Raw genomic sequence first — 23,593 nt, forward strand, 5'->3', positions numbered from 1 at the left:
CACCCCACCCCCGTTTACTACTCCATCCCCCCCCCTCGCCTTCCTCCACGCCCCTGCGGCCTCCCTCACGTTCGGCGCCGGTACACGGCCAGTCGTGGTGCCTCTTCGTCTCTATCTCTCGTGTGCCTGTTTCTATCTGTCCATCTGTATCGTCACCCCGGCTCTTCTCGCATCGTAGGGTGCACTCATTTTTTGTAACCTTGCCTGTCCGGGAAGTCGACGCTAACGGCACTCATTCAAGTTCACGGCGCCAAACATCGGCAAAGCAGGTGACGGAACCTCTCAAAGTGCGCACGTGCAATCCATCGAAGCGGGAACGCCAACACCTGGAGGCGGCAGAGGTCATGCAAAGGGTTCAAACCTTAACTGTGCACTAAGTAGCGCTAGTGAACGAAGAGCGTACCACGCAGGCAACGAGAAGCACAAAGAGTTCGGTGGAGAGAAAGAGAAAGCACTGGTACGGCCAAAGGTGTCGACACGCGCACGTTTGACTCGCTGTGTAGCTGGCTCTTACTTAGCCTCCTTACATAGCAACGTACGCAGCCCTTCTCCCCTTATCGGGGCATCTGCTCTCCACATACACACACAAACACACACGTCACCTCATCTCAGCCATATCTCCTCGGCAGTCTGTTGTTTGCCGGTGCTTGGTTTCTCTCTTGTTACACGTTGTCCTCTGCGAGCATCTGCGTCATCTGGTCGCGACAGCTCGGCCTGTTTCGCCATCACAGAGAGAGCGAGAGACCTCCGAGCATATACATCTCCTCTGCTGCACCCGTGCGTCAGAGTGGGTTCTATTTTTCTTCCACGTGTTCACTGCAGTCGCCATCGCCCATCATCTGCCGTCCCGCCACTAGCACCACCAACTGCTCTTCTTCCTCTTTCGTTCGCCTTCTGCTCTAGCTTCCTCAGTCACCTCCCTTCACCAGTTTTGCCGCTCACGCTTTTTTTTCATCCACCATAAATTTTATACATCACTCGCTCTCTGCAGGCAAAGACAAGAAGCCCACACGCCGAAGCGGAGAGCGTCTGCGCGGGCGTGCCACTGCTTGTGCGTGTGTATGTGTATGTATTCGGAGGTTTCGCTGTCTCTGCACCTTCTTTTCTTTTTTTGCTGGTGTTTTTCCCATTGTTGTTGTTTGTGGTCGTGTTGGGCGTTCCGCTGCCCTCTCTTGTCTCGCTGATTGCTTGGATGTTTTTTTAGGGGGGATTTGCTTCTTCTGTGTGTGTGCGTGTGTGCGTGCGTGTGCGTTCCTGCGGCTGCATGATATATATATATATATATATATATCGCTTCTCCCCTCTCGGCGATATTGATCATCCCTTCTCTTCTTCCTCCTCCTCTCTCATCACCGCCAACAGCGTTTTCCCTCGCTATCCGTGCGTGCAAGCGCGCACAGACCCGTTGCACGCAGCGCCCTTCCGCTCCTCGTCATTTTGGGGCTCTCCTCCGCGCTCTTCCTACCCGCGTCGCTCTTGAACGCTGACAGACGGATCTTTTCGACTCCGTCTTGCATTCTCCTCCCCCTGCGAGCACCCGCCTCTCTTCTATTTTGTTTTGTTTTGTTTTTGTCTTCCATTCGTGTGTGCGTATGTGTGCGTGTGTTCTGCCTGCCCTTCACTTGCTAGTCGCCGTTCTTTTGTTTTCGATTCGTTGATTTCACTCCTAACCTGCTGCTCCACTGTGCTAGCCAAGTGATAGAAGGGTACACAGACGCAAACAGCGATGGCAGCAGCGAGCCACCCTGCAGCTGCGCGTACCAACCACAAATAGCGACAAAGAGGCAGGAACGAAGAGAGGGGATACATAATATCGTGGAACCGCTGACATCACTGCTGATCGCCTTCTCACTTTACCGGTAAGCACAGGTAGAGGGAGACAGCGAGCGAGACACACACACGAGTATCTGTCCTTTCCCTGAAGGCGGAGGTGTTCGTTTCTTTTCCCCATTCACTTCTTGTGGACCGCTCGTAGTGTGCATCTCTTGAGGTGTATACCTCGAACACCGCCAACACCCTCCTCGCACAAGCGCCCGCACACACGCACGTCATCATTTCTTTGCCGGGGGAAGGGTCTTCTTTCCCTGTCTTGGCGTGCTCTCTCTCTCTCTCTCTTTATCGCCGTGTGTTCTGCTCTCGGGTGGTGGTTCAATTCGCTTGTTCTCTCTGCTGCTGTGGTGGTGCTTGTCGTCGTCTTGTCATCCCTCGCACTTCCCTCCCTCACGCACTCTGCGTGTGTTTTGCCGTGGTGGGAGCTGCCGTGCTGCGTTGACTTGGTGTGTGTGTGTGTGTGTGTGGGTGTGCGGCTACCAAGGTCGAAAATCAGAGGGGAAGATAAGGACGACCTCCGACGCCATCAACACGCCAGCAAAACGGAAAGGAGAACTATTCGTTTTTTTTTTCACGACAGCTGTGGACACCCGTCACACACACACACACGTGCAACATACCCACGTACACACACCGCGCCCCACCCACTCACCCGCAAGGAACATAGCAGCACGCAAGGCCTTCACAAACACCGTCACAACAAAGACCCAAGCAACAAAATCGGATAGGCGTTACACCAGGCACTTTGCATCGAAAGAAGGGGGCGGAAGGTGAAAGCGAAGCAAGGCGTCGAGAGACTGTTCATCTGTCCCTCTCTTCGTTGCCTGACTGTTGTCGTAAGGGTGCTGCTGCTGTGTGTGTCTATGTGTTTACATCTAAACCTTTGGAGCTGAAGCCAACATGTCCCACTTTTCTTCTTCCTCGAGTGACAGCAGCAGCGACGACGGCATATTCACGCGGCGAGTAGAGTTTCAGCAGCGGCAGCGTGGTGCATCATCCTCATCATCTAGCGTTCCAGCTTCAGGGCCGTCTGCCACTCGCGATGAAGTGGCCACTATATCAGAGAGCGCGCTGCCTTGCAGGGTCGATGCGGTGGAGGCACCGACTGCAGCAGGAGCAACCATCAGCCGTGCACGCTCACAGCCCCCTGATGTCGTGCCAGTGGTGCTTTCGGAGAGGGTCACAACTCAGACATCCCTGCAGAGTGCCTCTACGGGGTCGGAGAACAAGAGTAGCCCTGGTGGGTCGCCCATTCAGCAGCGGCGTGGCCGTGTTGCGGGGGCTCGACCCCCAGCAATCAAGGGCTCACTCGGTACCCCTACCGAGCCGGCAACAGAGCCGAAACAGCAGCGAGGTCGCCGTTCCTCCGTCTCCAACCCTGGGTCTCCCTTGGCGCTCCCGCCGCCCAGCCGCTCGTCGAGTCGACAGCGACGCACCTCGGTGCACTCCATGAGCACCACGGACCTTGTAGTTGCCACTCTAGTGCGAGCGTCGTCCAACACGCTGTCGACACCCACCAACAAGCGTGCAGGTGGTCGTGGCGGAGGCGGCATTCGCCGCCGGCACCCTCGCGGTGCTGCCACCACCTCTCTGCGCGCATTGTCACCCGTCTCGGCGTCGCCGACGGCCAGCGCTGTCAACGCTCGGCTGCTAAGCGATGAGGCTTATCTCGACATGTTCCACATCCCGGCCCTCATCGCGCAGCTTTCGCTATCGCTGATGGCGGCGAAGCCGGTCGACCCGCGTGCGTTCACCCGCGACTGGCTGGCTGACCGCCTTGTGAGCGAAGAAGACGAAGACGACGATAACATTGACGATGGCGGCGGCAGCACCAACAGTGGGAGCGGCGCCCGGGAGCAGGAGAGCCAAGTGCTGCCGAGCGACACAGCCGTCCTGACACGCTCAACAGAGCTACCCAGCAGCACGAGCTTTGTATTCCAGGCCAGCGGCAGCACAATGGGTGACTTGGCCAGTGACAGCGGCGCCGCAAGGCCATGTTCGGCGGAGGTCTCGTGCCGCCAAGGTCGCCCGAGGCGACACGCGCGACAACGCCGCCGAGCCAACATATCAGGTGAAGATGAAGCGGACGATAGCGCAAAGGCACCGCTAGCGGCCGCCGGAGACGGCGACGAGGACAAAACTGGCACGGCCGTCGATCGGCCTGCGTCCGTGGAGCACGCCATGCGCAAGCGCAAGGCTTTTGAGCGGCGAGCGCAGCGGAAGCATCGGAAGAACGTCGCGACTCCGATTACGTTGCAACAGCGTGGTGTCCGCCGCATCAACAATGACGCTGGATCGCGCAAAAGCGAAATGTCCGCGTCCTCGAGGAACAACACAAGCGAAGACGCTGGCAGTCGTTCGCCTCCGTGCGGGTCGCTGTTGACCACGCTGGCACCACCGCCCGCAGAGTCCAGCGAGCACAGAGAGTCACGAGCGGCTGAGTGTGAGTCGAGCAGTCCGATGCATAGGAGCGAGGAAACCGAACGAAGTGCCACTGCAGCTGCGCCGAGGAGCCTCCCTCCCACACCCAAGGCTTCCTCGTCCTCTTCACCCTCGTCATCGTCGTCCTTCACCTTCAAGTCTTCTGGAAGTGATGGCGTGGAGTGGGCACGCGTAGAGCTTCAGTCGCGCCGAACAACGGTCGCTGGCTCCTCAGCCTCCGCCGAGGTTGACATTCCGTCGTCTCATCCCAGGATGGCAATGGCGAGCGAGCCCAGCACCTCGACGGAGGGGCTTTCAGCGCTGCATGGAACCACCCACAGCGGGCACGCGGTACGCCAGAGCTCGAACACCTCACGCACCGCTAAGACTGCTGCGAACGACGTTCCAGCTTCGGTGACGGCGGAACACAAGGGCACCCATAAGAGCAGCAGCAGCAGCGCCAGTGATCGCTACACTGGTGATATTGGTGCCTTCACCAGCCCACCACAGCGACGTATCACTGCCATCCCCCCAACGGTGAGTGCATCTACGGTCGCATCGGCTACTAGTCTCCTTGGCGCCAACACCGAGGTCAACCCCAGTCCCGCTGCGCAGCAGCAGCAGCAGTTTGAGGCACACGGACCGGCGACACTGGTGCATGATCGTGTTGGTCACACCAGCGACCAAGCCACCGAGCTTTCTACTACTGCTTCCTCGACCACCCGCCCAGAAGCCTCAGCGGCGAAGCACGGCGCAGTCAAGGAGGAGTTTTCGAGGAGCGACAGCGAAGCAGGGGAAGGTGGAGAGGCAGAGCGTCACAGCAGCAGCGCAGCGGCAGCGGCAGCAGAGAGTGACGGAAATGATGTCGACGACGACGTCGGCTTCGCCATATTTTCTCCCATCCTCGCTGTGAACGCAACGACGAACGAAGTGATTGACTATCGCGAAGCTGGGGTGACACCGCCATTGGCGCCTGCGTTTTCCCCGACTGGTACTGGCACTTGTGCGCTGCCGTCCTACCCCACTGTCAGCGCAAGTGGGGTCGGAGGCGGCCACCTTGCGCAGACCTACACCTCGACGGCCGTCACACAATCATCAGGATTTCCTCCGTACGCGACGCGGCCCGTCTCCTCCACCTTCAACGTCTTGCCCACGCCGATGCTCGCCGACTTGGTGGGTTGCGGGGGGCTGACAAACACAAGCTTTGGCCGACGCGGTGTGCCGAACAGCAGCTTTGGTCGGCGTCCCGCGCCCATGACCGGCGCAGCAGGTCGCTACGCCGACCCGGCAGCTGGCGCTATGGCAGGGAGCTCGTCACCGCCGACCCCGTTCATCACACCGCACGCACCGATGGATCTGCCTGCGCTCGATGTTGGGGGTGGCGGCGGGGACGGCGAGTCCCTGGAAAATCTGCAGCTGCTCGGCTTCCCAAAGCTGAATTCGAACTTGGCGGCCGGCTCTGTCGTATCGGTTACTGGGGCTCGGACAAGCGGCTCTGCGGTTGTGGCTAGAGAGGCCACTTCCGTGCAGGAGCGCAAGGCAGTGCAGGATGACGTCGTCGCAGATCCCAATACGGCGGCACCATCGGCGTTCTGTCAATCCGCGGCGCTGCACGGCGCCCCCGACGGCGCACGAAACACAAACCTGTCGCTCACCAAGGACACGTTGGGGCCGGTAACGGCGTTATCGACCGCATCCTCGCCGCTCTCCTCTACGATGAAGCTAGAGTCGGCGCGCAGGCTAGGCAAGCTACTCGATCAGCTCCCCGCCGCCAAGTACGCTGCTGCCATTGTGTTCCTGGAAGGTCTGTTGAGCAGCAGTGGAGGCAGCAGCGACACGGCCGTGACGCCGGAGAGCGAGTCGATCAGCATGATGGCAACCATCGGTGATGCATCGAACCTCAATCGCGGTCTTCTGAACATTACGAACACAGCAACCGACACAACGCTGGGGGGTGTAGGCTTGTCGGATGACGGGTCGTCGCCGCTGGTTGGGTCGATCACCCCAGGGAAGCCGTGGGCGGGCACGTTTGGACCTGACCGGAGTCCGACGGGCCGAGCGCCGAGCTTCGCACACCTTGTCGCCGGTGGGAGTATCCAGGCGCCTGCCTTGCCAGCGAGCGGCCTCAACGAGGATGGCGTAGGTGCTGTAGGTATGGTTGGCCGCCCGCCGGCGGGCGGCCACTCGAGGTCTCTCTCCAAAGGCGGGCCCACCTCCGTGGAAGCGTTGGTGCGGGATGCACTCAGCCAAAGCGTGCTCCGATCACTCCCGTCAACGCACGAGGAAGTACCTGGCAGCATGCCCTCATTGCCCTTGCGCTTGGAGGTCTCGGGGCGTGGCGCCAGCGACGGCACCAGCGTTGGCATGCAACGTGTGTCCTCTCCCGCACGGCTGGAAAACACACATGGCGAGCGATTCGCGAACACCGCTACATCCACCCCACGCGCCAACACGTCGCGAACGAGCTCACCCGTCCCGGTTGTCCCTGGGGGCGGCAGCGGTGACCCTGCTTCACAGCATCCACCATCCCAGTCAGAGCGTAGCAACTTGTCCTTCTATAAGCAGCCATCCAGCACCACTATGTCAAGCCTGCGTCGTCAATCTTCATCACCGTCACCCGGCGGATATGCGCTCACTGCCGCAGCGCACCAGCAGCAGCAGCAGCAACAACAATCGGTGACCAGAAAAGCGACAGAGGACCGTCGCGGCAGCGCTGCCGCCACCATGCCTCCACAGTCGCTCAGTGGGCCGCCGCCGTTGTCCCCCGCAGGTAACTCTAGCCTCGCCACGACGGGCATCCCTGTCAGCGGGCAAGGGCTAATTGGCGTGGCTGCACCGACGCAACCGGGCGCAAGCTGCGTGGGTGACCCCGACGAGGCCAGAACGCCAGAGCACAGCACTGCACGCACTGCCACGGCCGCTGATGTACGAGAGGCGGACAGCGGCAGCAAGGACCACCAGGACGCGGCGTTTGGCGGATCTGACAACTGCGACCTTGGCAGCTACGCGGCGCAAGAACGCCAAAGCCAGGCATTGCAGCATGGCCATGGCGTTGTCTCCTCCTCTGGCCAGAGCCTCCCCGCTCACGCAAAGGACCAAAACACCGTCGATTCATTTTCAGCCGCTGGTGCAGCTGTTGAGACTGCGGAGTCGAGCGCAGCCGTCCCACCGAAAGCGCTGAGGGTCACACAGCGGAGATGCAGCAACGGGGACAGTGGTTCTGTGTCGCTGCCAGAGCGGCGCGGTGCGCGTGGCGATTGCGACGAGGGCACCCTCCCTCCACAGTGCGGCACCCATCAGCAGCTTATGCCACTCGACGCGGCGGAGAATCCCATTAGCCTGCACGCGCATTCAAAGGAATCAGTGGCGTCGCTGCCGAGTGGCGCCGCGCCGATCACCAATTCAGGTGCCGATGGCGGTGGCAGTCGACGCTCCGGCAACACCCCGGGATACTGGCCAGGGACCTTTGACAACTCCCAAGTCTCTGGTTCAGCTGCTGCGGAGGACATTCAACAGCGCCCGCGGAGCGGTCGAGAACTCTGCAGTAGCGCCGCCAAATCCTCGCCTGCGTCCGCAGTGGGGAGCAGCGGTGTGGTGGGGTGGGGCGGCACGGTGTCGGGCTCCCCATCCCCGCCTCTGCACGCGCAGCATCCACACAGCGCCGGGAGGGAGCTGGAGTTCGAGGATGTCGATCTCGGTGCCACTTTGCGGACGGCGGTGGCTCTTGCCGCTGCCGCAGGCACTCAGTCGACGCGAACGGTGTATGGGAGTCACAGCAGGAACAACGACAGCATGAACGGGCCTGCCATCCTGAGCAGCACCTCGGACCAGTCTGCCGGCGTGGCCGTCGTTTCGGGGGGAAGTGTCGTGGCAGCGGAGCCCTTCGCCAGTGCGGATGCCAATGAAGGGCTCAGCAGTCTTGCCACAGCGGACGAGACATACATCAATGACCTCTTTGTGACCCACTCGAGCCAGAGCCCCCCTACATTGCAGTGCAGCAACCGCAAAACCCTGCCAAGCATGGTGGATGGCAAGGGCGCCGGCGGAGATCGCGTCTCTCTGCCGCCTTCGCAGACAGTGTCGCTGCTGAACGCGTGCAGCGTCTCCGTCACCGAAGGGGGCGACGTGTCCGCGGCGACCACATCGACATTGCCACCAGCAATAGCGCCAGTGGCGGTCAGCGCAGAAGGGACCGTTCTCGCCACGCCTATTACGGCAGCGATAACCCCCATCATCGAGCCGTCGACGCCGTCGCCGCCGCTCTCGGAGCTGCCGATGGTCACGTCATCCGTTGTGGTCGCAATGAACTCGTTCTTCTCCCGAGAGGACCACGTCGCACCGGAGGAGCTGGAGGTGGTTCGCGAGGTCGTGGCGCACTACGACGCCTTCGCCTCCTTGGATGAAACACAGCTGGAGACGCTGGTGCGCACAATGGGGAGAATGGAGCTGCAGCGCGGGACCACCGTGGTGCGCGAGGGCGATAGCACGCTAGGGCAGCTGCTGCTCATTGTGTCCGGCAAGCTGGCGATCTCGCGCAAAGGACTCGTCACCCGCACACTGGCACGTGGGCAGTTTTACGGCGAAATGGAGATGTCGTACGACGTGGAGCGCAGCCGCGTCACCTTGACAGCCGCCACACCCACCGTGGTGCTATACGCGCTGCAGAAGGCGGACTACCATAAGCTCGTCATTCATGAGAAGGACGCTCGAAGGTACATGTTTCTGCAGTACGTCAACGAGTGTGTATTGTTCAAAGGGCTCTCCCCCTACATCAAGATGAGGTTGGCCGACTCCTTCCGCGTGTGCCGGCTACGCAAAGGCGCCAAGCTGACAGACCAAGGCGCGCCAGTGGAGTGGATGTACCTGCTCATGTCGGGCAATGTGCGCATGACATATCAGACCCCACCCAGTTCTGGTGGAGAGACGAACGATTGCCCATTGCCAAGGCGCTGTGCTGCGCCAGGGGAGGATGCGCGCCACACGGTTACCACCTCTCACTCCTTTTCAAACTTTGCCGGCTCGACCACACTCAGCGAGGCACACATGTCCAGCGCCGCGTCCGCTGCGGCGGCTTCGACGGTCGCCGGCGCTTCCATGACACGATGCGGCGCCGCACTCAGCGGCATTACCAGCTCTCTGTCATCCTCGCTCACGCCGCTGACCGTCGCTTCCCAGATGCCGTCTTCCACACTCTTGTTGTCGAAAGCCGCAGTGGCGAGCTTGAACACAAGTGCTCAGCAGCAGGACCTGCTGGCAGTGCGCGCCGCGTCCTCGGCTGAGGCCTGCAAAGGAAGCCCTCTGATCAGCATGGTGTCGCCGTCATCTGGCGCCAACACCGCTACGCCACGCACGCCACAGTTGCTGCACTTGCCGAACGCAAAGGCAGCACACACTAAAAACCGCGGCAAGAGCGATGACCGCCTCGCAGAGCAAGGCGCAGATGATGGGCCGCCACGGCCCTATAGTTGGCACCCTCGCAGCCGCCGACTGCAGAGTCAGCAGAGCCAGCAGGACCGCAGCGTGAGTGGCTGGCAAGGCCTTTTGCAGCCTAACGCATCGACAGCAGACTCGCTGGATGCCGACAACACCAAGCTGCCGTCGCCACTGTCCACTTCAGTCTCTGTGCGGCAGTCGGTGAACACGTTGCTCGACACCAACATCCACAGCAACGCCGGGAGCACACTGACGACCTCTCTCACAAACACAGCAGCCACCCTTGCAGGGGCAGCCGGCGTGAACAAAACTGTGGTCGTGGTGGATCGCTCAAAGGGCCAGCTGGTCGGTGAGACGGAGTTCGTGTTCAAGTGCAAGGGCCTCTTCGCCGCCGTCGCCACGACACCTGTGCAGGCAGCGCGTATCAGTCGCCTGCACTTCGAGGCCATCATGACCCGTGCCGTCGTCGAGGAGATGAAGCACAGCATGTTGTTGAACCCAGACTACTACTTTTTTGAGTTCACCGTGCCCGAGGCGTTGAAGGAAGACATGCGGCGCATGCTGTTCCGATTGAACGTCGGACCGGCGGCACGCCGGCACACTCGGCACGCGCAGCATCAGCAGCACCTTCGACATTCGGTGACGGGGGTGGAGGGCACGATATCGGCCTTACGCAGCCGCGGTGGCACAGCCGGAGGGAATAGGGACAGCGAAGCCGGCCGCCGCCATTGCAGGCAGAGTATGGTGTTATCACGCCGCATTCAGCGCGAGCATAACTGCGCCTCCTTCATGGGCAATATAACAGGCGGGCCAGGCGGCTCTAGCAACGGTCCGAACGGGACGACCGGCAGCAGCGGCAGTAACAGTCACAGCACGTCGCTGCCGCATGCCACAGTGGGCGCGCAGGACGGTAGTCACGAACGCAACGATGGTAGCACCTCTCAGGCGGGGAGCAAGCGCCACCAGACCAGTCAGCGTCGCTTCCGCACTGCGCCGCTGGAAATCAGCCCAACGATGATGCGCTTGTCGACGGAAAGGGAAACGGCCGACAGCGCTGTCACGGCAGGAATGGAGTCGTCCGCATTGCACTATCTCGCAGCACCAACGGTGTACGGCGGCCCCTTTGCAAGCCCGACAGCGGCCAGCACCACTGTCGTATCATCGACGAGTGCCGGAGAGGATTCGGTGGCCTTCACCCCTGCGCCGGCGGCGACCATGGGTAGCACGGGCAACGTGAAGGGGAGAGGCAGTAGCAGCGATGGTGATCACAACCGCTATTCTCGCGCCACAGCCCGTCTTACCACGGCTGGGCTGCGCACTAGCTTCACGAAGCACTCCTCCACCACAACGAGTCTCCGACGCCGTGTCAGCACACGTGGAGAGATTGTCTTCTCGGGTAGCCGCAACCTTTACCGCTTTACAGCAGAGGCGATGAGCATGAATGAGAGCATCGTTATCGCCGTCGTCGTGGATGGCACGATCATCCGATGGAACTCCGTCGCGCAGAGCGTCACCGGCTATGCGCCGTTTGAGGTGATCGGCAAGAGCATTTTCGACTTCATCGTCTCCGAGGACGGGCGGCAGCACATGCGTGACACCCTCGCCGTCGCCGCGCGCTTTGCCGGCAAGTGGGAGCAGTACAACATGCGAAGACTGCAGGAGCAGCGCGTCTTCCCGTTTCGCCAAAACACTGGACTCTATCAAGTCGGGCTGGCGCTTTCTGTCATCCCGTCCAACTACGCCAAGACGGCGGAGGTGCTCCTGTTGATTGGCCGGGAGGGCAAGTATCGGGCGGCCAGCACGTACGCGGCGGATGTAGCCAAATGGCTGGAGGGGTCCCTAAAACCGCAGCTGCGCCAGTTCCAGCGCCGCATGGTGCAGATCGAGTCGCACGGATGGCAACTGACGGCTGAGGACGCGCTGCAGGTGCGCGGAAACCTCGATGCGTGCATGTCCATGGTGGAGCAATTCACAAAATTTTCGCTGCTTAACATGGATGTGGTGAGCCAGTCGTGGCGACCGGTGCGAGCTTCAGCGCTACTACGCCGCTTCGCGGTGGAGGCGATGGCGTTTGCCCGGCAGCAGCAGCACGAGTACTACTGCAACATCGACTTGGTAGAGCCCAAAGCCGAAGTGTTCCTGGACTCCCCGCAGGTGCTCGCTATACTGCGACTTCTGCTTGGCGACGCGCTTCAGTGCCCCAATATTGACGACGACGGGAACGCGATCGTCGTACACGCGGAGCTGCGGGTGACGGTGGTGGGGCCGCAGGACACGAACCAAGTGCCGCTGGCCATCGGGAGTCCTGCTGGCCGCGTGAGCGGTGGCGGCAGTAGTGCGGGTGGCTTTGCCGGTCCTTTCGCCCCGCCGAACATGTCGTCGATAGCGCCGCCAGAGAACCACAGCAGCAGCGCCGCCGCCGCCCATGGGCTCCGTAACGTGGTGGCCTCGCCGCCCGGGTCGGCCAAGGCCAGTTATCCGGTGATCTACGCCCCAGTCTCCGCGGTGCAGTCGAGCAGTGAAGCCACCCCTCTTATTCCTTCGGGTGTCAGTCTGCCGCACCGGCCTCTGCCACGCGGGCATCCACCGCCGCTGCACGCGCAGAAGTCGCATCAGCACCACGGAAGCGATATGGTGCTGCCCGACCATAGCCACGACTCTCCTCTCGTAGTCCTGGTAGGCGACAAGGCCTCTGGCAGCGGCGGCAACGCCCAAGCTGGGGTGGATGGTTCCCCAAACTCTGCCGCGGTGGGGCCTTCGTCAGGCTCTACGGCGTCGAGTGGCACTGGGATGCGTGGTCTCCCATGCGCACCCATCTCCAACACCCTCACTGCCACCCTGCGGCGCATTCGCTTCGAGCTTCGTGACGACGGCCCAACAATACCGAGCCTCCGCAGCCCCGAGGCAGTGGCGAGCGAGCGCACACGCGACCACGCATCACCAGAGAGCGCTTCTGTCGATGATTCTGCCGCACGCGACTCGACCTCGCTAAAGTCGGTCTCCTGCACCAGCGACTCGCTCGCTGATGAGGGCGCCGGTGACGGGGGCGGGCCCAGCGCCGCTCTCGAAGCCAGCAGGAGCTTCACTTTTGCAGCAGCCAGCGCGCGTCGTGGCGCAGAGCTGGAGCAGGTGGAGAAGATACTGGCCAACCTCGGCGGAGTCGTGTACGGCTTCACTCGCCCGGATGTACCTGGGAACGTGGTACGGGTTGAGCTGCCGCTACTCGTCGTGCCGGGCTCGACCGATGACGGGCGGGATGAAGAGAACGGCGGCGGTGGAGGCGGAGGTGGCACAGCGGCGCCGCCGTCCAGTGCCACGCGTACCTTCACAGTGATTGTCGCGGACAACAACCGCCTGCATCAGCAGCAGCTCTGCCGCGTTCTTTGGGCGCGGCAGCACGCGGTCGTCCCGGTCACAAGCTTTCGCGACCTGGGGCGCAAGTTAGAGATGAACACCGCCGATATTCTGCTCATTGACCCACTCCACATCGACATCGCGTCCGAGGACTACGAGTCGCTGTTGGGCGACGACCCTTTTGACGACATCCGCGTTCTGTCTACACGACTGGCTCTTGTAGTCATGGCGTCTGACTTCAGTGACTGGCGTGTGCAGAAGCTGCTGAACCGGCACGCCGTCGTGGAACTGCCCAAAGTCGGCTCCGGCGCCCTCGTCCACATTGCGATGCAGGAGGCCGAGCAGCTCGTCACGGAAATGCGGGAGGAGGAGGAGCGACTGGACCTGATTCGCCGCACCTTCACGAACAGCTCCACCGAGCGCCACAAGGTTGGCAAGCGCATCGGCAAAGGTGCCTTTGGAGACGTGTTCGAGGTGGAGGACACACTGACGGGCGGCAAGATGGCGATGAAGCGCATGCGCCTGCACGACGGGCTGCTGGCGGACGAGGTGCTGCAGGAAATCTTAGCCATGACAACACTGACGCATGAGAATATCATTCAGTATTTCTACTGCGAAAAGGAAAGCGACACGCTGCTGCGCCTGTACATGGAGCTGGCCCCTGGCGGCACGCTGCGTGACAAGATCCGGGAGACGCCCGGAGTGCCGCTGCCCTTCGAAGAGATTGTGCACCACCTCTCGTGCATCTGTCACGGCCTCGCGTACGTGCACGAGAAGAGCTACGTGCACGGGGATCTCAAGACGGCGAACCTTCTGCTTGGCACGCGCAACCGCACCAAGATCGGTGACTTTGGTACCGCGAAGCACTTGGCGCCGCATCAGCTGCTCTACACGATGGTCGGCACCCCGCAGTATATGGCGCCGGAAGTGCTTACCGCGGATGCGGAGCAGAGACTCGGCTACGACTTCAAGGCTGACATTTGGTCGCTGGGCTGCATCGTGCTGGAGATGGCTACTGGCAGCCCGCCGTTCGCGCACATGGAGTGCGCGCAGGGGATGGGGATCATCAAGTACCTCACAGAGCTCACGGACACTCCTGACCTGTCGCCGCTATTCTCCGGCAACCCGCTCGTGTACGAGTTCGTGAAACGCTGTCTCGATGTCGACCCCCAAAACCGCCCGACGGCGCAGGAACTGCTGCACTTCGACATCTTGGAAGGCGCGGTAGCGAGTCAGCGAGCGGAACGGCTGGTGCGGCGTGCGGAGATGCTCTACAAACTAAACAAGTACGCCGCAATGCGCGCCGACGGGGGCGGTGGTGGGACGGGGAGGAGCACCAGTGGCGGCGGCGGTGGCCGGGATGGCACCGCACGCCGGGGCAGAGGCCATGACGGCTCACAGGACAGCGAAGAGGCGGAGGGTGACGATGACAACCACAGCAGCCTCTACGAAAGTGGCGTTCTTTTCTCCAGCAACGGCAGCACCGCTTACGAGGAGTACGACGACGAAGACGATTATGACGAGAACGAAGAGCTGAGCGAGCACGACAGCGCCGAGGATGCGATGGAGGACGACAGTGTCCCGAGAGAGCAGCGCGACCAGCAGCACTCTCCTCCTACATCGTCCTCCCCGGCCTTCATGCATGAAGGGGTGAAATAGCGAATGATGAGCGAAGACGGAAGGATCAACGAAAACGTGTGTGTGTTGGAGGGAGATGGAGACCGAAGCGCTACGCTGGCGCCTGGCGTGCCTTGCTTTGCCACCGTGGGTTGTCGATGTATATTAGCGGCAGGGAACAGGAGCGAGTGCTAGATCACACCGCTACAATTTCTGTGTCTGTTCCACGTCATCGGGCGCGCCGCCCCCGCCCCGCTCTCTCGCCCACGGCGTCTCCCTTCATGGCCTTTCGCTATGGCAGGTCTGTGAAGCCTCCACTGCGTCGGCACCGCCCCATAAACCGATGCTGAGAACAAAATGAGAGAGGGGGAGGGGAGAAACGCACACGCATACACAGCGCCTCTGTGTGGGCTCGGCGCGGTGGCGGACGAGGGCGTCCGTCATGCCGTTCCTTTTTTGCTGTTGCTTCTACAGTAGTTGCCGGTACGTGAATGTTCTCGGGGGTGTTGGGAGGGAGAGAGAGCGCGTGCACGGGATGATACGCTGTGCCGTTTTTCTGCATAACTGCGCTGTCTGCGTCGACAAGGCATAGACATGTAACGTATGGAAAGCATCGTCGATCGTGACGGACGAGGGGGAGAGTTGGTTGCACGTAATGTGCGCGCAGCCAGAAAGGCAGTTGCGGCGCGGACTCCTTGTTCGTATTTCTCTCCCTCCCTCTCGTGACCGCAGATGGGCGTAACCCACGAAGAAAGACGGTGAGCGATTGGCAGCAGCGTCTATGCCTTGGGTACCAAACTCCATAATGCCTGTGCGAGAGCTGGAGAGCGAGACACACACACACACACAGACACACGCAGAGGTGCGGCGGCGGAGAAGACGTTGGTGAAGCACAACGTGAGCACACACTAGTACTCTCCCAAAACAGCCGTCTTTCCGCTTTTCCTCCTCCCCTAAATCCCAACACGCGAGTGTCTGCCCTCACAGACTCCACGTTATGTATATTCGATGTGTGTGTGTTGGTGTGCTCCCCCATCTCTGCCTTCTTGTTGTGCTGTTTGGCCCTTCGCAACGCGCATGTCCGCACACCCGCGCCGCCACGCGACTCTTCAGGGTCCCCCCGCCGGTCCTGCTCCTCCTCCCACCACCACCTCGCGCGTGCCCCCGCGTACAACGTCCGCCTTCCTGTCCCTCTCCTCGCTCCCACTTTACTCGTGTCGCCTTCGACGCTGCTGGTCAGCGGCTCTTACCGGCCGTTTCCATTGCGCGCCATCCTCGCCGCTACTCGAACACATACGCCTACGCAGCCTCAGTGTGGCACACATCGACAGAGAGAATGCTTGTAGAGCGGGAGGTGATAACGCTGGCCTTTGGTAACTACAGCTCTCTTGTGGCGGCACAGTGGGCAAACGGCACGTCGCACTACGATGCCCATCACAACACCCTCTACTCCGAGTGCCGCAGCGCGGACGTGTTAGGCGGAGGCAGCAGCGGCAATGTGCACGTGCGGGTGCCACGTCTTCTGTTGTTGGACGCCCCTTACGCGAGCGCCTTCGACGACATCGATGTCTGGGCGCGTAAATACAAGGATGATGCCAAAAGCAGCGAAGAGGGCGGCGCTTCGGAGGAAGAGGACCATCTCCTCGCGAACGTGGCCAAAACTGTGCAGCGTCACGTCTTTGAACAGCACGGCCTCGACGACGACGATAATGACAGCAGCGGTGGCAACGATGATGTTGGGGATGCAGACGACGCGCAGAACGACGAGGGAGAAGACGCGGATGCACACTTGCTCGACGAAGACGAGAAACACGACATGAACAACAATGCTGGCCGACGTGGCCGCGCTACCATGCCCCACTCCCGAGCGCAACGTCAAGCGCACTTGAAGCGGAAGCTCTTCGATGAGCACAACACTACAATCCCGTGGTGGCAGTACATCACCACCGGCCTCGGGCCGAACAGTGTGGCCTCCGTCAAGCCACTTCAGCACGTGGACCCAGCTGGCGATCTGCCAGCGCTGCACAGCTTCGGCTATGGCCTGGCTTACCTCCGCGACGGTGGCAGATCAAGCGAGGTGGTAGACTTCAACGACGCTCTGCGCCGCAACCTTGAGGTATCTGATCAGCTGCAAGGCGTCCAGTGCTTCACCGACGGCGACGGCCTCTTTGGTGGAGCAGCCGCGAACGTGCTCGAGCAGCTGTGGGAAGAGGCAGGCCCCAAGACGCCGATCGTACAGGCATGTTCCTTTGCCCGTCTCCCAGCGCCTGTGGCCGATCCAGCGTACCGCGCCGAGGTCGCGTTCCGCGAGCGCCGCATCGACGAAGTTGCACTGAACCAGCTTCTAGCCACGTTGCATCTCTCACGTCACACGTCCGCGGTGTACATCCCGGTGCCTCTGTCGGACTGGGACGTCTTGTTCAAAGGCGCCGGGTCGCCCACAGAAGCGCCACAGTGGCTGCAAGACGAGCGGGCGACGGCGCAGCTGCTGGCGGCTGTCATGGACACGGCTTTGTACGGACTCCGCGACGGTAGCCGTGCGAGTGGGGTCTCGTCGCAGGGCCCGCAGTGGTACATGGATGAGTGGTGCCGTGTGGTGCGACCAGCGCCGTCATTGCGGGTGGCGGCTGCAATGGGTGCTCTGCCGCAGTCCGTGTCGGCCTCGTCGGAGCTGTGGGAGTTCTTGCAGGAAAACCCGCTCCTGCCCGACGCGCCACAGCTCGACGAGCGCATGGCTCGTGCAAGCGATTGCGCCGAGGACGACGCCAGCTCTGGGCAGGCGCGGCTGCAGGCCAAGTTCTTTTCGCTGACACACAGCATGTCGACCTACTCGACTACCCACACGGCCGGTCAAGTGCTTGGTCATGCGGTTAGCCTGCGCGGTGCCGGATGCCTACCTGCGACAGTGTACCCGGCGCGTGAGGCGATGCTGCGCTACGCCCTCCCTCTTCGCACTTCCACCTACCTGCCGCTCCTGACAGAGGTAAGCTACCCCATCTCCGACACCTTCCCGACGGAGCTCCTGTTTGCCGATCCCGCTGCGATGGCGAAGGCGTCGGGTGGTGCGCCGGGGAGCGGCGGCAGTGCGGGCATCACTTCGCTGCGCAGTGTCCTGCAGAGCGTGGATGTTGGGGCCCATGTGCTGAGCACGTATGCCACGGCGCCAATGCTGCGCGACATCAACACCAAGGCGCAGGCGGCACTGCGCAACAAGATGGACCGCTACTGCGACGCATACGTAATGGAAAAGGATGACTGGCGTGAGGCGCTGGACGAGGGGCTGGCCCTCTTCGACGACTACAACCACGCTCCCCTGTCGGACGCCGAAGACGGCGGCGGCAGCGACGATGATGACTACTACGCTTGAGGAACAGAGACGCGTAGACGAGGTGACGGAGGGGGGCACCGTTGTGGGTTCCACCCTGTGTGCACATGCCTTGGCGTGTGTGTGTGTGGGGGGGGGGGGGCGCCGTCTTGTTATTCGGGCGCCAATTGAGGAAATTGGCGGGGAAGGCTCTCCTTTAACTAAGTAAGGAAAGGCTGGGAGAAGGACGGAGGGGAGGTCGAGGCGTGAAGGGAGGGAGGGAGGCCCGGTCGCTCTCCCTCTCCCTCTCCCTTTCCCTGTCTGTCTGTCCACCGCCTCCCGCCTTGCGTCGCCTCTGTGTCCGTGTGGTAAACCAAGAAGCGCAGAGGAGCGTTGACTGCGCGCTCCGTGCTCACATGATGCGCCAGTGGGTCTCAGGTCGCGATGTGCCTGCTTTTCACCGTGGAAGAGACGGGCAGAGGGCAGGAGAGATGTGCAGGCAAGCTCAACAGCATGTGACTGCTGTCCCCATTGTGTGGCAGCGATGACCGACTCTGCATGTATGCATATCTGGGTGGCAAGATCGCTCGTGGATGGTACCTTCCGCAACCTCCCCCCTTCCGCTGTCTCACTGGCGCCTCTCCCTTCTCAATCGACCGTACTTGCAGAGACCCCCTCGCCACACGGTACACCCACACATAAATGGCTGCAGGAGTCGGTCAGCAAGTGGCATGGAGCGGGGCAGCACCCCTTCCCTCCCTGGCGCGCAACGGCGGCGACGGCGACGTTGTAGCAGCTTCCCGACGCGCGCGACGTGCGATGGAGCCGTTTCTGATGCCGCCAAGTGTCGTGCTAGACCCCTCGTCCACAACCACATCAGCGGACGAGAACGCCGGCCTCACCTCGACGGGTGTGTACCTCGTCGACTCCCCGTACAAGCGGCGTCACCCAACCATCGCGTTTGTGCCGTACGACAAGCCGGCTGCAGGCGATGAGCGCAATCACAGCGGCGAGGAAGCAGGGGGCGGCACCACAGTAATGCACGCCGGTGTCCTGGTTCAACCACACGGGCTTCCACTCGGCGTCGCGGACGGTGTACTTGGTGGGAGCGGAGGAAGCGACCCAGCGGCCTCCTTGCTGGGTGATGCGCAGTCGCAGCGTCGCGTCGTCGCCCGTGCCCCCGCGGGTCCCTACAGCAGGTTGAGCTACATCATGGACGAGAGCTGCACCCCCTTCACGGCACTGCTCGCTACCCTTCGCGCGGCCGGCTTCACCCGTGTCTCGGGCCGCGCGGCGCTCCTCCACAAAACCCATTCGCTTCTCTGGGTGAAGCGCCTCCTGCCGAGCATGGTGGATCAGCTACTGCAGCGTCAGCCAGGTGCTTATCGAAAGGTGAACCACTTCCCCGGCACCCACGCACTCGGGCGAAAAGACAAGCTTTGCATGCTGCTGAGACGTGCTGGACTGCGTTGGCAAGCGAGTGGCGAGGTGTCATCGGCGCTAGGTGGTGCGTGCACGACGAACACAGCAGCAGCGCGCGCGGCGGCGTGGGCGTCCCTGACCCCTGAGAGCTGGCTTCTTCCGCAAGAAGCGAAGGCGTGCGTGCGTGCGATCCGGCAGCCGTGCCCTTCCGCGGCAGCCGCGCCACTCTTTATCGTGAAGCCGACGAACCAAGCAGGTGGCCAGGGCATCTTCCTAATATGTGGCGGCAGTGAGGCAGGGGTGGCGTCGCTGACGGCTACTGTCGGCGGGCTTGGCGGCGGCCACGGCAACACCTCCCGCGAGGAGGCCATCCCTGTTTCCGCCACCGCGCTCTCCATGTCATCGCCGGGCTCCGCCCCTCGCCGAAGAACGCTCACTGAATCATTCTCCAGAGGTGGCGCGGTCCATGCCACCGTTATAGACGCCCCTGCCGCCGAGACGGGGAGGAGCCAGTACGTAGTACAGCGATACATAGCAAACCCCTTTTTGCTGGAAGGCCGCAAGTTTGACCTGCGGCTGTACGTCGTCGCGACCTCCTACGATCCTGTGCGGTTGTACCTCTACCGGGAAGGGCTCGTGCGCATCGCATCCTCGCCGTACACCCGCACTGTTGCAACAGCCTCGGCGGCGGTGACGGCACTTGCCGATGTGTCCGACTTGAAAGCACACTTGACGAACTTCACCGTGAACAAGAATGCCTCTCCAGTTCCGGCGGCGGCGGGTGACGCAGGCGCTGCCACCAGCGGACAGGACACGAAATGGTCGCTGAGCAGCCTGGAAGCTTATGTTGCCTCGATGGGCTATGACTGGCCCGGTACATTGCAGCGCATTCACGAACTGCTGCGGCTTGTCTTTCTCTCCGTCACACCCGAAGTCCGAGCAGCGTTGCGCATGTCGTCGAGGTGCCGGATAAATAGCGCTGACAGCAACGCAGCGCGGTCGCTGCCGTCGTCGTCTGCAGTGTCGTCGCACGCGACCGTCAATGGCACATCGCCTTTCTTCGAGATCTTTGGCGTGGACGTGCTCCTCGTCAATGACGACAGCGAGGACAGCTCCCTCCACGACTCGCCAGCCGTGTCGGCAAGCGCCAGCACGTTGCGGCCCGTGCTTCTCGAGGTCAACATTATGCCCTCTCTCAGCACGCACTACTCGCTCTTCGATCAGCGCATCAAAGCGAACTTTATCGCCGACGCGCTGACGTTGGTGGGCCTGATGCCACCACCGTCAAAGGTGGCTTCCTCCGCTGCTGCGGTCCAGGAAACTGCGGAGGGTCAACGGTGCGGTTACAACGACACCTTCCTCGACAGATTAAGCGACAGCGAAGTCCTGAACGTGTGTCTCGCCACGGAAGAGGAACACCGACGTGCCGACAACTTCACACGTCTCCTGCCAACACGCGACTCCGCCAGCAAGTACAGGGCCTTGATGGAGGTGTCAGAGGGGGACGGGACGTCGACACCGACGCCGTCCCGCCTCGATGCAGTGCTGAGTGTTTGGCTGGCGTCTTCGTCGTGACGACAACGCTGAAGCGGCGTCTCGGACAAGTCTTGGTAAGGAACAAGGCACCGGCGAAAGTGTGTGCATAGACAATGGCACTTGCCTCAGCGCCCTGCGGCAAACTCTCTCCATTCTCGCTCGCTCAGCCGTCAAAGAAGCGTCGCACGTGAGCGTCAGCGCGATGCATAGCCGGCCTGATCGAACACGAAGCCATAGATGCCGTTTCTTCTTCCTCTTCAGCAGAGGGCCTATCTCTGCAGTGCGGATCACGTGCGCAGAGTCACCGACAGCTTTGCCCCCTTCCCTCAGGTGGCCCGGCTACACTCTGTCAGGGGGACGCCCACACCCCATCACCCCTAAGCGGTATGGATCCCCGCCTGATCAAGACTGCCCAACGTTTCATACTGCCCCTCCCCTCCCCCCCTCCCCCACACCCCACACGCCCCACATCCGTCCTCTCCAGTACCCTTGTTGCTGTTTTATGTAACGTGTGCCCTCCCCCGCACACGCACACCGGAAAGAAACTCCAGCGTTTCCCTGACGCCCAGCAGACATGGGCCAAAGCGCACCAACACCGAGCCCGCGCACGCAGCGGCCCGCGCGCCTGACACCGCAGAAACGGCGGCAACAGCTCAAGCAGCAGGAGATGCAGAAGCCACTGCAGGCTGTAGAGCAGGTGCGACACCGCCAGCCGACGCTGAAGGAGCAGTGGCAGGCGCAGCGAGAGGCCAACGCCGCCGCCCGCGAGGCGAAAGCCATGGAGCGCAAGCGAAAGAAGGAGGCCTTTCATGCTGCGCTGATGGCTCAGCAGAAGCAGGCTGAAGACGAGCAGGAAAATGTCGATGACGTGGACGACGGTGCCCACCTAGGCGGTGGCAGCAGCGACGGCGATGATGAATGTCTCCAGAACGCTGAGGAAGAGGCGATGCTGGCTCAGGCGCGCATCAACGCACAGCTCGCAGCCTTTCAAACCTTCATGCAGAACAACCCTGATCTTGAGGAGGACCTCGACAGTGTTGACGCCAACCCGGCGAACATGTTTGACTGTGAAGCCATGACCACAGCGGCACTCCAGGTCGCAAAGCACGGTGGTTGCACTGGCGGCAGCGGCGGCCTTGGAGACAGAGATGATGATGAGGCGATCGCGAACGTCTCCGTGCACAGCTCCGATTACGCGGATGAGGAGCTGATGCGGGGCCTCGATGACCTCGACGAGGAGCTCGAACAGGAGTTCCTGAATCGCATCGACCTCCTGGAGCAACAGGTCGCCGAGCACAAGCAACAGTCCCTCGTGTACCTGCGCGAGCACAAGGATAAAGCGGTGGCGCTGCAAGAGCTTCAAAAGGCGAAGCAGATCGAGGCTCAAATCAAGCAGCTGCTGGACGAGCACGAGACGCCGCTCCGGGTGCAAATAGAAGAACAACAGACGAAGATCGTCGAGCTGGAGAATCTCGTCGCGACGAGCAAGCAGCAGTCTCTGGCCACTTTGCGCGGTGGAGACAAGCCCTCGGCACTGACGCTGTTGAAGGAGGCGAGGGGATTTGAGAGTCAACTGGAGGCGGTGAAAAAAACGTTGGCGACACTCCAGAAAGAAAAAGAGAAGCAACTTCGTAGCAAGGGTGAGAACTGACGACAACCGCGACTGTCGTCCGCCCACCCCTTTATACACACACACACACCTGGCGTACAATCTTGTGTTTGCCTGTCCGGTTTATCGGTGCATGTGCGTGATGCATGCGGATGCCCACACGCGTTCCCCCTTTTGTCACGGTTCTGTGTCTTTCTGGTTCTCTTGCATCTATACTTGTGTCCTGTTGGACGGTGTTGCCTCACGTGGCTTTGCGCTTGCTCACCACTCTTTCCCTCTCTCTGTCGCTCTTCCCCGACCTGCATGTCGCTCGCTGCCCTTGTCTCCGCTCCTTGTCTTCACGTCGACGATGCGCTTGTGTATTCAACGGCGTATGGTATGCCTGTGTATCTCTGCATCTGCGTGTGGGTGTGGGTGTGGGTGTTTCACTGCCCATGCTGTAGGGCGCACACACACACACGCACGCTCCCCTTCCCCTGCGACTTCTGCCTGTTCTCTTCTGCAGCCTCGTTGCTTGCCAGTTGGGTGGCTGATCCCCCTCCCCCACCCCTCCCTACTTTTGCTTCGCTTTCCTTCTCTACGTGTGCTTCACTGCCCAGCGGTACCGAGACAAGGCACAACACTTGGTACGGAAGTGTACAGCGAAACCTGGCCCTGTTACCGCACGCCCCGTCACGCTAGCGGGGGACCTCCTTTCTCAGGGAGGAATGCCAGACTGTCTTTACAGCTCGAAGGTGAGTCCTCTGCTGTGGGGCACGTATCCTGATCATGCTGGATGGGAGTTGATGTGCCTGTGTTTCACAGACACCTCAGAACGGGTGCACACTCCGACAACTATCTCAGAGAGGCACACACACACCGTTCACCTAAACGCTCTCTCCTTTTTCCCCTCCCTGCCCTCCTGGCACAGGTGGTGATGTTCCATGTACACACACGCACACTCACGTGCCTGCCAGCCACACTTGACAGTTTACTGTCACAGGGAGCTTCTTCTGACATACAAGCATATCCCTACCACCCTCTCCACCTCCGCCTTCGCATGCCGCCGCAGGATTACCACACCAACG

The 23,593-nt window shown here is 61.5% G+C and overlaps 4 protein-coding genes across 4 annotated transcripts; all 4 read left to right on the top strand.

Moving 5' to 3' along the window:
- Window positions 1–2,730: 2,730 nt before the first annotated feature.
- LMXM_20_0770 (putative protein kinase) lies at window positions 2,731–14,697 on the top strand (the record flags this gene model as incomplete). Its single annotated transcript, XM_003875090.1, has 1 exon — window positions 2,731–14,697. One exon carries the CDS (start codon window positions 2,731–2,733, stop codon window positions 14,695–14,697), a length of 11,967 nt encoding a protein of 3,988 aa, XP_003875139.1.
- Window positions 14,698–15,991: 1,294 nt separating this feature from the next.
- On the top strand, window positions 15,992–18,022 carry LMXM_20_0780 (conserved hypothetical protein; the record flags this gene model as incomplete). Its single annotated transcript, XM_003875091.1, has 1 exon — window positions 15,992–18,022. The coding sequence occupies one exon, from the start codon at window positions 15,992–15,994 to the stop codon at window positions 18,020–18,022; it is 2,031 nt and encodes a 676-aa protein (XP_003875140.1).
- A 771-nt stretch (window positions 18,023–18,793) lies between these two features.
- Window positions 18,794–20,956, top strand: LMXM_20_0790 (putative tubulin-tyrosine ligase; the record flags this gene model as incomplete). Its single annotated transcript, XM_003875092.1, has 1 exon — window positions 18,794–20,956. One exon carries the CDS (start codon window positions 18,794–18,796, stop codon window positions 20,954–20,956), a length of 2,163 nt encoding a protein of 720 aa, XP_003875141.1.
- A 535-nt stretch (window positions 20,957–21,491) lies between these two features.
- Window positions 21,492–22,568, top strand: LMXM_20_0800 (hypothetical protein, unknown function; the record flags this gene model as incomplete). Its single annotated transcript, XM_003875093.1, has 1 exon — window positions 21,492–22,568. The coding sequence occupies one exon, from the start codon at window positions 21,492–21,494 to the stop codon at window positions 22,566–22,568; it is 1,077 nt and encodes a 358-aa protein (XP_003875142.1).
- Window positions 22,569–23,593: the final 1,025 nt, after the last annotated feature.

This window comes from Leishmania mexicana, chromosome 20, assembly GCF_000234665.1.
Source record: "Leishmania mexicana MHOM/GT/2001/U1103 complete genome, chromosome 20".
Classification (NCBI taxonomy): Eukaryota; Euglenozoa; class Kinetoplastea; order Trypanosomatida; family Trypanosomatidae; genus Leishmania; species Leishmania mexicana.